Source organism: Helianthus annuus, chromosome 16 (assembly GCF_002127325.2).
Source record: "Helianthus annuus cultivar XRQ/B chromosome 16, HanXRQr2.0-SUNRISE, whole genome shotgun sequence".
NCBI lineage: Eukaryota > Viridiplantae > Streptophyta > Magnoliopsida > Asterales > Asteraceae > Helianthus > Helianthus annuus.
In genome coordinates this window covers 188,244,672-188,259,939 of record NC_035448.2, presented here as the reverse complement: position 1 = coordinate 188,259,939, position 15,268 = coordinate 188,244,672, and the positions used below count along the sequence as shown (strand labels likewise).

The 15,268-nt window shown below is 33.8% G+C and overlaps 2 protein-coding genes across 2 annotated transcripts; both read left to right on the top strand.

The window, feature by feature from the left end:
* Window positions 1-550: 550 nt before the first annotated feature.
* Window positions 551-3,414, top strand: LOC110918736 (mediator of RNA polymerase II transcription subunit 27). The gene is made up of 7 exons (XM_022163019.2): window positions 551-918; window positions 1,488-1,653; window positions 1,733-2,153; window positions 2,248-2,307; window positions 2,885-2,953; window positions 3,038-3,081; window positions 3,157-3,414. Exons 1-7 carry the CDS (start codon window positions 627-629, stop codon window positions 3,329-3,331), a joined length of 1,227 nt encoding a protein of 408 aa, XP_022018711.1. The 5' UTR covers window positions 551-626; the 3' UTR covers window positions 3,332-3,414.
* Window positions 3,415-5,461: 2,047 nt separating this feature from the next.
* LOC110920204 (probable ascorbate-specific transmembrane electron transporter 1) lies at window positions 5,462-7,069 on the top strand. Its single transcript, XM_022164427.1, has 4 exons — window positions 5,462-5,620; window positions 6,357-6,405; window positions 6,506-6,705; window positions 6,806-7,069. Exons 1-4 carry the CDS (start codon window positions 5,462-5,464, stop codon window positions 7,067-7,069), a joined length of 672 nt encoding a protein of 223 aa, XP_022020119.1.
* The last annotated feature ends 8,199 nt before the right edge of the window (window positions 7,070-15,268 follow it).

The following is a 15,268-nucleotide window of genomic DNA, read 5'->3' as shown; positions in this document are numbered from 1 at the left end:
TTTATCCAAATGGAAACCTAAGATGCATAGCAAAATATCTAGAACATTATCTTTTCGTTCCTTCTGTCAAAATGTATCATTGGTTAATTTTTTTTTTTTTTTTGGAAAGCCTATTCAATCAACATAGATGAATATATCAATCCAGAGTTGTAATAAAATCAGCTCATGTTAAGTTTACAAGACCAAGTTCTAATTATCAAATACTTGAAGACATATACACAGCTGAGATGTACAAAAAAACCGGTTTTAGGACTGAAACCGAAGAAAAAGAAACCGGTTTCAACCCGAACCGAATCGTCGATTTATAGACTGTTTAGGGTTTTTGATCATTGGAACCAGTTTAAAAACCGAAGCCGCTTAAAAACGTTTTTTTTTTCTTCCCAAACCGGTTTTTAACCAAACCAAAACAATTAGTACCCGTTTGGGTTCCATCATGTATAACCGGTTAAAAGACTGAACCCTATTTTTTTTTTTTAACTCAAAATGTATACGAGTAGTAAAGAAACAGGGGTACAAGTGTAATATAAAAAAGTAAAGACGGACGATTGTTATTTTTCGGCAACCAACCAGTGCACGTGGCACCCAAAATTTATCACAAGAAAATTAACAAAACACACAACACCAAGATGCACCACCACCACCAACACTCACAACCCGCCGGAAACCTAACCGTTTCTTCACCGGAACCACAACCCTCAACGCCCGAGGCTCCTCCCAAGCAGGTAGCCTTAGCAATGGATCGCCTAGCTCATGCGGCTCGGCTCATCGCCGATATCCGGCTCGGCGCCGACCGCCTCCTTGAAGCGTTGTTTATCGCCGGTCAACAGCCGCACCAGTCCGGCGTTAATAAACCGTTGAGTTTGATTGTTCAGGAAGGTGCTTCTATGCGTCAGTATCTTCAGGATCTTCGAACTATTGGTAATTGTTTAATTTTGAAAGTTTGAGATTTCTAGGGTTTGTGGTTTTGAGTAACTGTTGTACGATCTGTACTCTGTGATTCAATGTTGTTGTTGTTATGCCTTCAGATTGCTTCAAATATGTTTAATTTTGTTAAATTTGAATATTGATTTACGGATTTAGTTAGGGTTTCGTAGTGTATCTTAAGTTTTGACCAGTGAGATTAACTGTTGCTACTCATGTAATACTGTAACTCAGTGTAGCAACCGAAAAAAAAAAGAAATAAAGTTGTGAAATACACTAAAGGATATCGAGATGTGTTTTACGTCAATTGAAAACTATAAGATTGAATAGCGGTAACCGATTCTGATAATACGATACTGGTACTGATGCTCGGGCTTCAGACGGTGTTGGTTCGGTTTGTCATAGTACTTGCACTCGGTATTATGACACCAAAAATTACTCTATTTTGTTTACAACTACATTGTCAACAAAATTATAAGCTAGGGAATCATACATGAAACAGGAATCATGTACTATTATTTAGTGACAATTATGAATTTTGAATGAAATCTCTGTGCTTTTATTAGGAAGACAATTGGAAGATTCTGGAGTCCTGAATGAATCACTTAGATCAAGAAGTAATTCTTGGGGCCTTCACATGCCTCTAGTTTGTCCAGATGGTGCTGTTGTAGCATACGCATGGAAACGACAACTTGCCGGTCAAGCTGGTGCGTCTGCTGTTGACCGGACCAGGTGCACCTTAACTTCTTGATTATCCGTAATCTTTTCTGAATTTTAAGTTTCCGATTATAAAAAGGCTATATTGTTATAGGTTGGCTTTGAAGGCATTTACTGATCAAAAAAGGCGATTTTTTCCTCATCTTGATGACAAATCTGTAGACGGGCCAGTCTCAAAAAAGCAGCGTGGGACCCACACGTCAACTCAACACGAAGAGTTTAGTGACTTGAAAACAATGTCAGATGTATTAACAGAACTTGAGAAAGAAATTCCGGAAGTCAAAACCTCAACTTATCAACGACTGGAGTGGTCAAAACGAGCCTCTTTACTTCCTAACGATACCTTCGATGAATCACCAAAAGATCATAATAATTTTCAGAGTTCCCGAAACATCATATCTGATCAGATTGGTGTCATTGAGTTGTTAATCCCTTCTGTATTTAGGGCAGTAATATCATTGTATCCAACTGGTTCGCTGCTTCCTGATGCGGTAGCTTTCTTTTCACCAGATGAGGTATTAAATTATTAATCATAATACTAATTAATTAAATTTAATTATTTTGCATTTAAACAATCCCTGATGATGTCTTTCTAAACTGTCTTCACAGGGTGGCAGTTATGTACATGCAAGAGGGGTTTCAGCTTTTAACGTGTTTAGAAACATCACGGTAAGAAGATACATAATATTTGCACACTTGGAATTTTAATAGGGCTGCAAACGAACTGAACATTCAGCAAACGGTTCGTGAACCGTTTGGCGGGAAGTTCGTTTGTGTTCGTTCGTTTAATGAATGAACGAGCACGGACAAGAAATTTCATTCGTTTAGTTAAAGGAACGGACATGAACAGAGGCTGAGTTCGTACGTTTATGTTTATGTTTGTGAATGTTCGGTCTCGTGTTCATTTATGTTCGTTTGTGTTCGATAGCTCATTAGTGTTTTTAATTTCCATATTTTATTTCAAAACTTGTATTTAGTTAGTATCAGTGTATTATATATTCTGTTCATGAACGTTTGTTTGCGTTCATTTGTTTTCATTTGTGTTCATGAACATTAGTTTGTGTTCATGAACGTTCGTCACCTAAAATTAACAAACAAACACGAACACGTTCATTTCCTTAACGAACAAACACGAACAAAAAATCTCGTTTATTCGTGATCGTTCGGTTCGTTTGCAGCCCTAAATTTTAATACAGCAACACTTGCTTCATATTCAGTCTTTTATACATATTTATTTTAATTGCAGGAGCATGCTGCAATGGCTCCACAGCATTTTATCGGTGTCAATGCTGAAACGGCCCTCTATAAGTTACTGGTATAATCTTTAGTTACGTTATAAATCTGTTTATACATTGATGCAAACCTTTTTATTAAATTAAATGTTGATTTTTTGTCGCAGCATTGGATCTGCAGTTATCAAACTCTATTTACTAAAGTCTGCAGGTATACATATACATACATGATATATTGAAATTATATTGTTTGTTATTTTATTTTATATTTATGTTTTTTGTGCAGTAAATGTGGGAAGCTTCTTTCAATGGACAAAGAATCAGCTTTGCTTTTACCGCCTGTTCAACGGCCATACCGTAATTTCTCTGTGAGTAAAAATTTGTCACAGAATTCGTCAACTAAAGATCAGAGCATGAATGATGTCCCGGCTTATCACATTGGTTGTTTTCCCCAAGAATGATAGTTTAGACTATAGATATGAAGTTATTTGTAGATATTAAAAGTTGTATTTTTTATATTCATCAGGTGATAGATTTTCCATCATGTGTGTTGTGGTTTCTTTTTTTTTTTTTTTTTTTTTTTTTTTTTTTTTTTTTGCATTTTATGACATGGTTCTGTTTTTTTTGGGGGTTATGTCGTCTTCAAGTTTCGCAATCCCGCGTATCTACACTTTAGATTGTTGGAGAGCTGGCATGAACACGACCCCATAGCCTGCTGAAGGATCATTGAATGACTGCCCAACCCGCATTTGCTAGTAAGTGCGTGATGGGCTACGTTAAAAGAGTAATGGAAATGAATTGGTTAAGTGCTTATTTTACCATTACTCGAAGTCGGGGTTCGAACCCCGTAATCTTCTGATTATTGAAAATATGTAGAGTAAGTTGCAATTTGTGTCCTTGTGGTTTGGTGGCGAGATCAATATCCATACTTATTTTTCACTGCCTGAGTCCTTATGGTTTAAAAATCTCACATTATGCGTCCCATCCGTCATCTAGCTGTTAACTTACACTGAAATTATATATTTACACCCAGGTCATCTAGTGTCCGGATTCCACTAAAACTCCCCCAAAATTTCCCATCATCTACAAGTCAAGGAACTACATTTATATCACTTCCCCAATTATCAACCCCATTTTCAAGAACACTAGAAACTCTCCATCATCAAGAAACCAGCCCTTTACTTGCACGATCAACATGAAGTTCTTTGATACCAATAAATAAATCCTTAAATTTCATGCAATCAACAAGACAATGAGAAATCAAGAATCATAACACACTGATCTGTCACGCAATAACATAGATTTGTTTTTAGAACTTGTGTAAACCTTATCTAATTCACCAACAGCGCTGGGTTATTCCTAACTCGATCAAATCCCCCTTATTTGGTAAGGATTTGTGTTGGGTATAAAATTAAAATTGGATGAGGTTAACAAAGTAGATGAAAATAGCTAATTTTAGAAATACACAAATATTTTTTTATTTGGAAAAAAGTGTGACAAAACATATGCGACGAAAATGACATTTTGCTCTTATAAATATGACTAGTTTTTGCCCCGTTCGTGTTGCGGGGCACTAAGTTGAATATTTCTCTCTCTCTCTCTCTCTTAACATGTACGTCTGTGTTTCGGTTACTTGTATATACTACTCATAACACGACCTAAAAAAATTACATCGAGTCAACCAATTAAAACAAAACACTACCATACTTTTGCTAAAAAATAAATAAAAAATAAAACGATGGAAATACTATAATTTTAAACTGGGCATTGGGCGCAAAATTGTAATTTTATTAGGACAAATGAGCGTTACGAATAAAAATTACACCGAGTCAACAATTAAAACAAAACACTACCATAGTTTTGTAAAAAAAAAAAACTAAAACGATCGCATGACTGTAGTTTTACACAGGGGGCAAATTCTTAATTTGACGGAAAAAAAAAACAAAAACGATGGCAAAACTGTTAATTTGAACTGAGGGCAAAATCATAATTTGGTTAGGAGAAAAGAAAAACAAAACCAATAACAATTGTAAATTTAAACGGGGCAAAATCGTAATTTGGCTGGACCAATGGGGAAGTGTGAGGTATGACTCTGACACGAAAACAAATTACACGAAAAAAAAACTAAAATGATTGCATGACTGTAATCTTACACTGGGGCAAATTCGTAATTTGACAGAAAAAAAAAAAACAAAACGATTGAAAAACTGCAAATTTGGACTAAGGGCAAAATCGTAATTTGGTTGTGAAAAAATAAAAACAAAACAAATAGTAAAAATGTAAAGATAAACAGGGTAAAATCGTAATTTGGATTCACTAATAGGAAAGTGTCAGACAGCTAAGCTACCTAACACTACTCCCCTTTATGTATTTTGTAGTTATAGATAATATGATGCTATATACGTAATATTTGTATAATATTATAACTATACGTTATATTTTTATAATATTATAACAATGATCAAGAATGTCATATAGGCAAAATATCATTCAAAGACTTGTACATATATACATGTGTCTTCTTCTCAATATAACTTTACAAGATCAACTACATTCACATAACCTCTCTTCTTCGATTAGTGTCATCTGTCATGGCAAACAATGGCTCGAGTTATCGGATGTCGGCCTTTCCGGTGACCGTCTTCTCACATTTGTTAGCGGTGTCTATTGCCACCCTTGTGTTGTATTGGCTTTTAAAGTTGAGGGAAGGCGTTGCATTCACATCTCATGTCAAAATCCAGATTTTCAATGTAAGTTTTGGTCCAAGAAAATGCGTATTACTTTATGTTTTATGCTTAAAAAACTAGTATCAAGGACCCGCGCTTTATGGCGGGACCATTAAACCGAACAAAAAGTAAACATAAAAATGATGAACCACGCACACACGTTACAGCGTGTTAATTCGCAAAAATAGACGGAAAAGTAAAACATAGAAAAGAATGACTAAGTCGGCTTAGGACACGCGAGTTTCAACGGAACTGTTAAACCGTAAAAAAATAGATGTAAAAATGTTGAACCTCATGCGCGTGTTGCAGCATGTTAACTCGCAAAATTTAGAATGAATCGTAAAGCAATAAATTTGTAAAAGATGTAAAGTATAGAGACCAAAGTCGAAAGTTGAAAAATGTTGTGGCTAAAAATAGAAAATCCTTTATCCAAAAAAAAAATAGAAAATGCTTGTGACAAATATGTAAAAGATCAAAACTATAGGGTTAAAAGTGTAAATTATGAAAACTATGATGGTCATGTAAAGATGAAAACTCTTGGGGTTAAAAGTGTAAAAGATAAAAAAAGAAAAGGGTTAAAAGTAAATAAAAATTAAAGAGTAAAAAAAAGTCAAACAAAATTGAATAGTGTTTATGTCAGAGAAGATTTTTTTTTTTTTTTTTTTTTTGCAAATTAATATATAGGTAATAAGTAAATAAATAAACAAATCTAAGTACCAAGAGTTTAACTGATTTGTTTGACTCTTTGTTTGAATTGCAGTTGCATCCACTTCTTACACTACTTGGATTCATAATTTGTTCAGGGGAAGGTAAGATTACATGTATAACATAAGTATCCAATCATAAATTAATTTAAGGCGATAAAAATCGCTTATGAGCGCGCTAACGCCTATCGTTATTTTTTATCAGCGATCATAACATACAAGGGGATCCTTGCAACTAGACAAGCCCTTAAACTAATTCATCTAGTATTACATTTACTTGCCCTTTTTGCTGGAATCTTGGGCATTTGTGCAGTTTTTAAGTTTCATAATGAACTCAAAATCGCGCATGCGTACACTTTACATTCCTGGACCGGTTTGTCTACCATCTGCTTATTTGGCCTTCAGGTAATCTGTATGCGCTTCAATCCCGAAAACCATATATTAATTATTTTCTAACATGTTACATGCTCATGTCTTACTAACACAAAATCTTAACAAATGCTAGTTGTTACTTGGATTTGTCACATTCTTGTTCCCGGGTGCCAAGTCAGGAACACGGGCCAGATTTGCGCCGTGGCATATTTTTACTGGTGTAGTCGTGTTTTTCATGGCGATAGTGACCGCGGAAACCGGGTTAATGGAAGTATTTATGTTTCAGAAGTTGTATAGAGGTCAAGAAGCCCTTGTGGTGAACTTTATAGGATTATTGGTACTTGTATTTTGGATATCTGTTGGTCTTATTGTTGTCCTTCCTTCAAAAAGGAAATAGTTTACTTCTTTTGATTTTCTATAAATTTTATGTTGGGTTAATATTGTTGTATTCTAATAGTTACACTATTCGGTGTAGAGGGGCTTGAAGGGACATGAAACACCACGTTGAAGCCCTATCAGCAAAAATGGATTTCCCCTTCAAGCTGCAAAAAGCGCGGGGTGGGAGGGGCGCGGAAGGGTGGCGTTAAGTGACACGTGACAATCATTTTTTATTTAAGTTATGTTAAAAAAATAAAACAAATCACTAAAAACATTAATATTAATATTAATTAAAGAAGAAACATTAATAAAAAAAACATTACACAAACTTAAAAGAAGACATTAATAAGAAACTACAATTTTTTTAATTATCATCTTCGTCAGCGTCGTTGTTTCGTGGAAGACTCCAAATGTGTTCAACCAAATCCACTCGAAGGTTTTAATGTATCTGATTATCATAAATTTCCCGTACGTTTAATTCCCTCGCTTCATCACTAATCTCTTCAGTGTTAGGTTGTGTCTCCTCCCCGTAGTACTCGCAAATTGCATGTCCTTCATCCTCAAAAATCATGTCATGTAATATAATGCATAAGTACATCACATTTCTAACTCTAAATATTTCCATAATCCTACACGGCATGCTCAAAAAGCACCATCTTTTCTGTAAGTGTAAAACACCAAAAGCTCGTTTGATGTCTATTCGTGCCGCCATTTGAGCACCATTAAACTGCGTTCTCTTTTTATCTAACGTTATACCCCGTGTAAATGATTTTGCAAACACAACACGGTTTTTACTACACACCCAAACCCATTTGAATTGGTTTATATTGATGAATGGAGTTGGCACTCATGCTTTTAATTCACCTATTTTATGGCTAAACTCGTTTTTGCCTACCCTAACTTTTTCAATATCCCAAGTAAGTATATTGATGAAAACTTGTATAGTATATTGATGACCCGTTTTTGCTGCAAAAAAAGAAAGATCTGTAATGGAATCTGGATTGGGCCTTAAATAACTTCTATGGGCTTTGCTAGGCTTTTGGATTTAGGCTCATCGCCATTAATTATTTAGTTCAGGTAAAGTACCTACTAAACATTCCCTTAACAACTATATGTCTTACAAACATATAAAGGCTAAAGGGCTCATATTATTTAATTACTCTGTGTAAATTTAAAAGGTTAAACTTGAAAACTTGTTAAACATTCCCTTAACAACTATATGAGTGTATAATTAAACATCGTGATTGTATTTATTCGTGTTAACAGCAGTAGATTGGGAAATATTTACCAAAGGGTTATAAAATAACTATTTACGTTCGTTTCAACTAATCTAGCTATGATAATTAGAGGTGTCGGTACAAGAAAACAACTACTTTAGATACCTGTATTGATTGAAATGTTTGACCAGCCGGAAGGGTAATGGACTCTCTAATTACGCCCATGTAACAAAGAATAATTGAAAAGAAAAAGTTGTTATATTTCACATCAAATTATTGGAGATTAGTGGAATTTTCAACCATATTAAACATAATTATTATAAATACAAAAGGTTGAATATCAACATTAAAAGATAGACCATGGCCAAACTGCCATATAATTCTAAATCTTGTTCTATTAGATAATGTTGAGAATCCCACTTAACATATTATCTTATGGCTCTAATTTGCCCATCATTTCATGGAGTTAACTATATAATATTAACGTAACAAAATAAATTAAAGAAAACTTACATGATTTAATTAATAATTAATCAAACTTTTTTGGTGGCAATTTTGTCTGCCACCATACCCTTAATAATCCGCTTACAAACAAAACACACGACTTTTAAATAAGAAAAGGACGAGACATAATGCTTGCCATGAGCCCCAGGTTTGATTTTCTAGTTTCTTTAGAGCTCTAAAATGTATAATATATAGAGAGAGAAAAGGACTTTCAAATAACAAAACACGCGACTTTTAAATAAGAAAAGAACGAGACGAATGGGGATGTTTAACACAGGATCAATTTTAAGCAGAGAGCCAAACAAACACTTATTTATTGTGCATGTTTGATGTAGTGCGAGAGGAAAAAAGAGGTAGTTATAGTATCACTAATACAACAATAAATATAAGTGTTTATGTTGTTCACATATATTTTTTTTTACTATAAATGGTTTCGTATTGAAAGTCCCTTTATATACGAGTGTGTTTTGTACATTTTGAGTAATGAATCACACAAGCACTTACGTTGTGAACGTGATATGTAGTGGGATAGAGAATGACGTGTAAGAATAAATAAATAATATATTTATTTATATATGACCATTATAATCATTTACATTATATGGATCAAAATATATAATAATCCATTAAATAATTAGTTGGTAATTGTTGATGGGCCTTATTACCATTATTAACTAATTAGGGTTCCCTCCTGGGTGCATATATAAGGAGACTTATGTTGAGGTTCTAGGGTTAGACACATAACCTAACTAATTCACATAACATCAATCGACCTCCTCTCTACAGCCGATTACCCTTTATCGGTTTCTCATACCACCATCATTAGATTGCACCCTAAGGAGGAACCAGATCAAGATGACAATCATGTCAAACCTTATTGCTGCGTTTCACATCTGGATTCTCTGCTGACCTGTACTACTGCAATCAGGTATGTTTTCATGTTTTCCATTATGCCTAAAACAGAACTAACCAACATGTGGTATCAGAGCATATGTTGATTAGTCAGTTCTGTTTTCGTATCCATTAATTCTGGGATTGAAATCTGGAAAACGGAATTTTGAAAGCCTAATTAAATTCATAGCCGGTTTCGAGTCACATAACCCGAGTCCACTGTGTCGCGGAAAAAGAATGTTTTAATGACTCGGAATCATAATCGTAAACCTTAACTGTCCGAAATCTGTATAAAACTCTTAAAAATTCAGGTTTCGGGTTCCAGAATTATTATTTTATTTATTAGGGTTCTTCATGTTCTTAGTGAAATTCGAATAAATTCCCTTATTTGGAATGAATTAAGGATTAGAAGGTGTTTTTCCTGTATTTGATTAATTTTTATTCCTTAAGATTTCGAAAAATCTGTTAATGTTATTAGATATAATTTTCGAAATTATTGGATAAATATAAAATATCTTTTTAAAATAGGAAATAAAATATACCAAATCCCTTAAAATTCGAATTTCAAACTTATCATACAATCAGCTGATTAACAGGAAGTTTCGAGATCCCTTTAACGAGCCGAGACCAAGATCTCGACTCGAGACCATAAGGTCTCTACTCGAAATCATAAGTGTTCTCAAATCTTCATAACTAGAGACAACGATTTCGAATCGAGACCACAGGGTCTCGACTCGAGACCACCAAGGTTTCGGCTAGGGGCTTAAATCTGTGCGACTCGAGACCATAAAGGTCACAACTCGAGACCATGGTTGCGACTCGAGACCTCATAAGGAGTCGAGATCTCATAATTCACAGCAGTCGAGACCATGATTACGACTCGAGACACTGAGGTTGTGACTCGAGACCATTAATGAGTCGAGACCTCATAATGTTATAAGCTGAGTCGAGACTTGACTCGAGATCTCACTCGAGACCTCATAACTAAGTCGAGATCTGACTCGAAACTTCATTATTTTAGGCTGTTTAATGTGAACTAAGATTTAGCTCGGGGCTCCGCCCCGAACCCCGTGCGGGGGCACGCTGCCCCTCTGCAACCCCAGCGCTAACAGGTGGTTTGCTACTAAATAATTGGTTTTTGTAAATACTTAGTTAATTAATAAGGATCAAATAATGTTTTACAAAACCAAAATGGCTTAACTTGAATGAGCTTTTGATGTATCACTTCTGGCCAAAGCTGATTTGATGCATCTATTTATTGTTCAAGTATTATAAAAGCTATGTTGAGTATGCATTACAAACGTGAAATGTCTTAATTCTGGCCAAAGTTGATTTAATTCATTTATGTTTAGCATGCTTGACAAGTGCATAACTAAAGTGATTGTCTCATTTCTGGCCAAAGCTGATTTGTCACGATTACTTTGCACACATGCTTAAATGATTACACTTCTGGCCAAAGCTGATTTGTCTTCGTTTAAGTAGAATTTTAAATAAGTCTATTATTTTGATGTTAGTAATAGACATATCACAACCTCTTCACACAATGATCCTTATATTAATGATCCTTAATTAATTTTATGATCATTTCGTCTACCTTATTCTTAGTACCCATAATTTTACTCACTATAATTTTCTTCTATAAATCTATATCTCATCCACTCTAATTCCTAAATCAATATGTTTTACTTAAAGTTTCTATAAGAATTAGCTCTTAAATTAAATCCTTGATTATCTCTTAAGACACGATAATCCTATTGCTCTATTCTGATAAAGCACTACAGAAGAAAAATAGAGCATGATGATTAGGATAAATCGAACATGATGACTCTTATGATAATCAAGAATAAGTATTGTCACTAAAAGGTTATTCCAGATTAAGTCTTTCCTAAGACTAATCTATTATTGTGGAATAATCACTAGAACTCCTAAGATGCATGCCTTCATTTAAAATTATAAATTATAAAGCTAAGTGGTTTATGTGAATACATAACAATGTACAATACCATGACCCATAAAGTTAAGGGCTTACGCATGGAAATGAGTACATTTTTCCAGTACATTACATACTAAGATTTTCACTTGTACAATTTGATGCCTTATAAATCAACTATAACACTCAAAAATACCAAAGTATAACGAGTGTGTTGATAAGCAACATATGTACAAAGAAATAAATGTTTGAAACTGGAAAATAAGATGTTATTCACCTTACAACCACTAAAACCTTAAGAGAGGAGTGTTCTAAGGTCCATAGACAAATTACAAGTGCTAATTCCAACTTTAAGGTTCTTCAAGGGAAAATCTCACTGCATAATTATGCCATTAGACTAGACATAAGCAACGAGACTATCCATTATTCTAAAGAACAGTTGGATAAATTAATTAGATAGTCACTTAATAGTGATATTTAAGTCTGATAATTTTAATATTCCAATTAACACATGATTAGTTGACTCTAGTTTTAAGTGTTTCCTTACGAGAAGTCAACAAATAACTAACGTGAGAGTTAGTGACAAAATTAAATGTTAAGACTATAAGAACCATAATAAGCAGTCTTCTAACAACGCTATTCGATACCTTACATATTCTGAAGATTAATCAGAATACAGTATCATTACTTAGGCTATGTTATGAGGATTGTGAGGTTTGCATAGTCAACATAAAGTCACACTTATCTTAAACTCTCCTCTTATTTGTTCTAAATATCTGGATAGAAACATTACTAAGATGAAACTAGATGATACCTTACTTTTTCACAACTTTTGTCATCATGCAAATGAGAATTTGACAAAAGGAAAATGAGACTTATAAATTTCATCCATTATAACCAAAATTCATGAGAAATCATGACATGGTTAATGAGGATGATTTTTTCATTTAATCTCATTCTAAGTGATTTTAAATCATGACGTTAAAGCCCTAAAATATGACTTGGCTTAAGGAATAAGCATGGGTCCATCATAAGTCATTCATTGACATTCGTGGAACTTATTCCAAATGGAATATTCAGACATAATTCATTTATCATTTAACAGACTATCAACTTGTATCTAAATTTTGTCACATATGGCTCATGGTCTTAGAAGAAATCTATTCATATATATACTTAATAAGATTTCAATTAAAAATGTCCCTAAAGTTTCTTATGATATCTGGACATTAAAGAAGTCAAATAAAGTCTAACGTATATGTGATAGGTTCCCACGTCACATAGCTCATTGAAACTTCTCTTGTAGCATTCTAGAGATATTAAAGATCAGTGGGAGCATTAAGTGTCTTAATAATAACTTGCAACAATTGCAAGAGGTGGGGGAGTGAAAAATTTTACATTACCTAAATTTACACCTCTTGTATAAGACACCGCTCCATCATGACACTGTTCTATCAAAACTTGTCTCATTAAATCTAATGCTACTCTTACAAAAGTTTCATTGTTGCTTAATTGTGGGCACACTTAGATTTCTTACCTAAACTAACATAATCCTCAACAAGAGAAATCACAACGACTAACGTCATTAACTTGTTTCTCTATTAGAATTTGTTGGTCGTTAAATATTGACCCTAAGCATGCTGAGTTCCTAAAGTTTTCTAAGGTTAGTGGGAGCAGTCAAAGTCCTTATCATGATTTGTAAGGAATACAAGAGGCGGGGGGAAGAGTGTCATTAAATTTCACTCCGAATTTAACTCCGATTACACCTCTTGTACACCATACTGCACCAACTCTTACAAAACTTAGAATGAAAATGATAGCAACCTAACCAAGAGCTAATCCATAAAGCTGAAACTTTTTAAAACCCAATAATCAACTCAGGAGGTCATCTAGGTTTAAAAACCTACTAACTTTGATGATTACGTAACCTCCCTAACTGAAGTTGAAATGGATTTTGGAAATGTTTACTGATCCTATCTCTTAATATCAAGCCATTAGCGTAAATTAATCATCTGAATGGAATAAAACAGTTTCCTAGTAAAACTGATTTTATGTGTTCGTGTAACGTTTGGGATTTGATTGAATTACCTAAGAGTGTTCATAACTAAACCAAATCCTGATATAAGCGTTAAGACACTAAGAAGCATGATTGATTGTCAAAGGTTATACTTAGGAAGAGATAAATTATCAAAGATTTCTTTGAGGATCATCACTGTTCTAGTAGCTTATATTGGTTTAAAGCTACATTAGATGAACATTAAAAACAATTTTCCCTAACAAATGGCTGACACATTTACATGTTCATTAGATAACAACCTAAAGTTTCAAACTGAAGGTTAAAGAACACTTTATTTGTAAGCTAATAATATCCATGTATGGGTTAATGCAAACATCATAATGTGATGAAAAGCTAACGTAATTATTTTCATCAAGAATCAAGTGGATTAATGAACCTACCTCAAAATGAGTGGGAGCAACTAAGATAAACTTGTCTATATAGATGATATTCTTTTGACAAGTATATGTTACATAAGTCAAAGCATTGTTAACACAAACTTTGATATAATAGATCTCAGAGATGTCTCTTATGTAATAGATATCATAACGTACCGAGATAGACCCAATGGGACATTAGTTTCGTTCCATAAGTTTAACATTAAATGGGTCCTTACATATGTAACAAAATACTGCTCTCCTTTAGAGGATAATAGGACAAATGAAATTATTTCCTTATGCTTCATTAATTGGAAGCCTTATGTAAGTTTAAGTCTATACTCGTTTAGATATTACTCACATTGCAACACACTAGATATGTCTAGATTAATGTGAAGCATCTAATGGAGTATTACAATATCTTTAAAAGAAACGAGAGACTATACTTTAAAGAAGAAGTGAGAATTAAAACCGGTTTATTACTCTAACTTTGTGATATTCAAAGATTACAAAATGTAATTTTGGGTATATCTTTATGTCAGCAGACAAAATCTATCTCATGGAGGAGTCATAATACACTGATATCAACAACCTAAGTTATAACGACATAATATAGTCACTAAATGTTGTTAGAAATTTATCAGTGGACTCATAAGTTTATTAACTCCATATAATGTTTTGAAGACTTAGTGTGATAAAGTCAGCTACCATAACTCCTTGAACAGTAACAGTTCAAGAGGTGCTGCATTAAATTTCGATACGCAATTAATTATTCGTTTCTGAACGAATTGAGGAAACTAAGTTTTGTATCGAATACATTCATGATATGCTTAAGGATCCTATAACTGAAGGGCTATTACCCATAAGTCTTATTAAGAGAGCTCATAGACGGGTATTAATTAATGGCCGTGCGCAATTGCATATCGTACTATGAATGACTAAGTATTAGTTAATTTTCCTCACCAGTTTGATTTTGTATGTCTCTAAGAATATGTAAAGTCGACATAATGGCATATAGACAAATAAAGATACAAATCAAACAAAGGGCTTATGCGTATTTTGATCATGACGATTAGGTTTTAAATTAAGGCTATAGTATGATTAATGGGGGTCCTGAGTCGCATAATGATTCTACGGCTGTATTTCTCTGCTATAGTACTTGTTTAAGGTTAAAATGAGTGTTAACTCCTGATCAGGCTTATCTAATACTCATAGTAAATGATTACTCGGCCAAGTGGGAGAA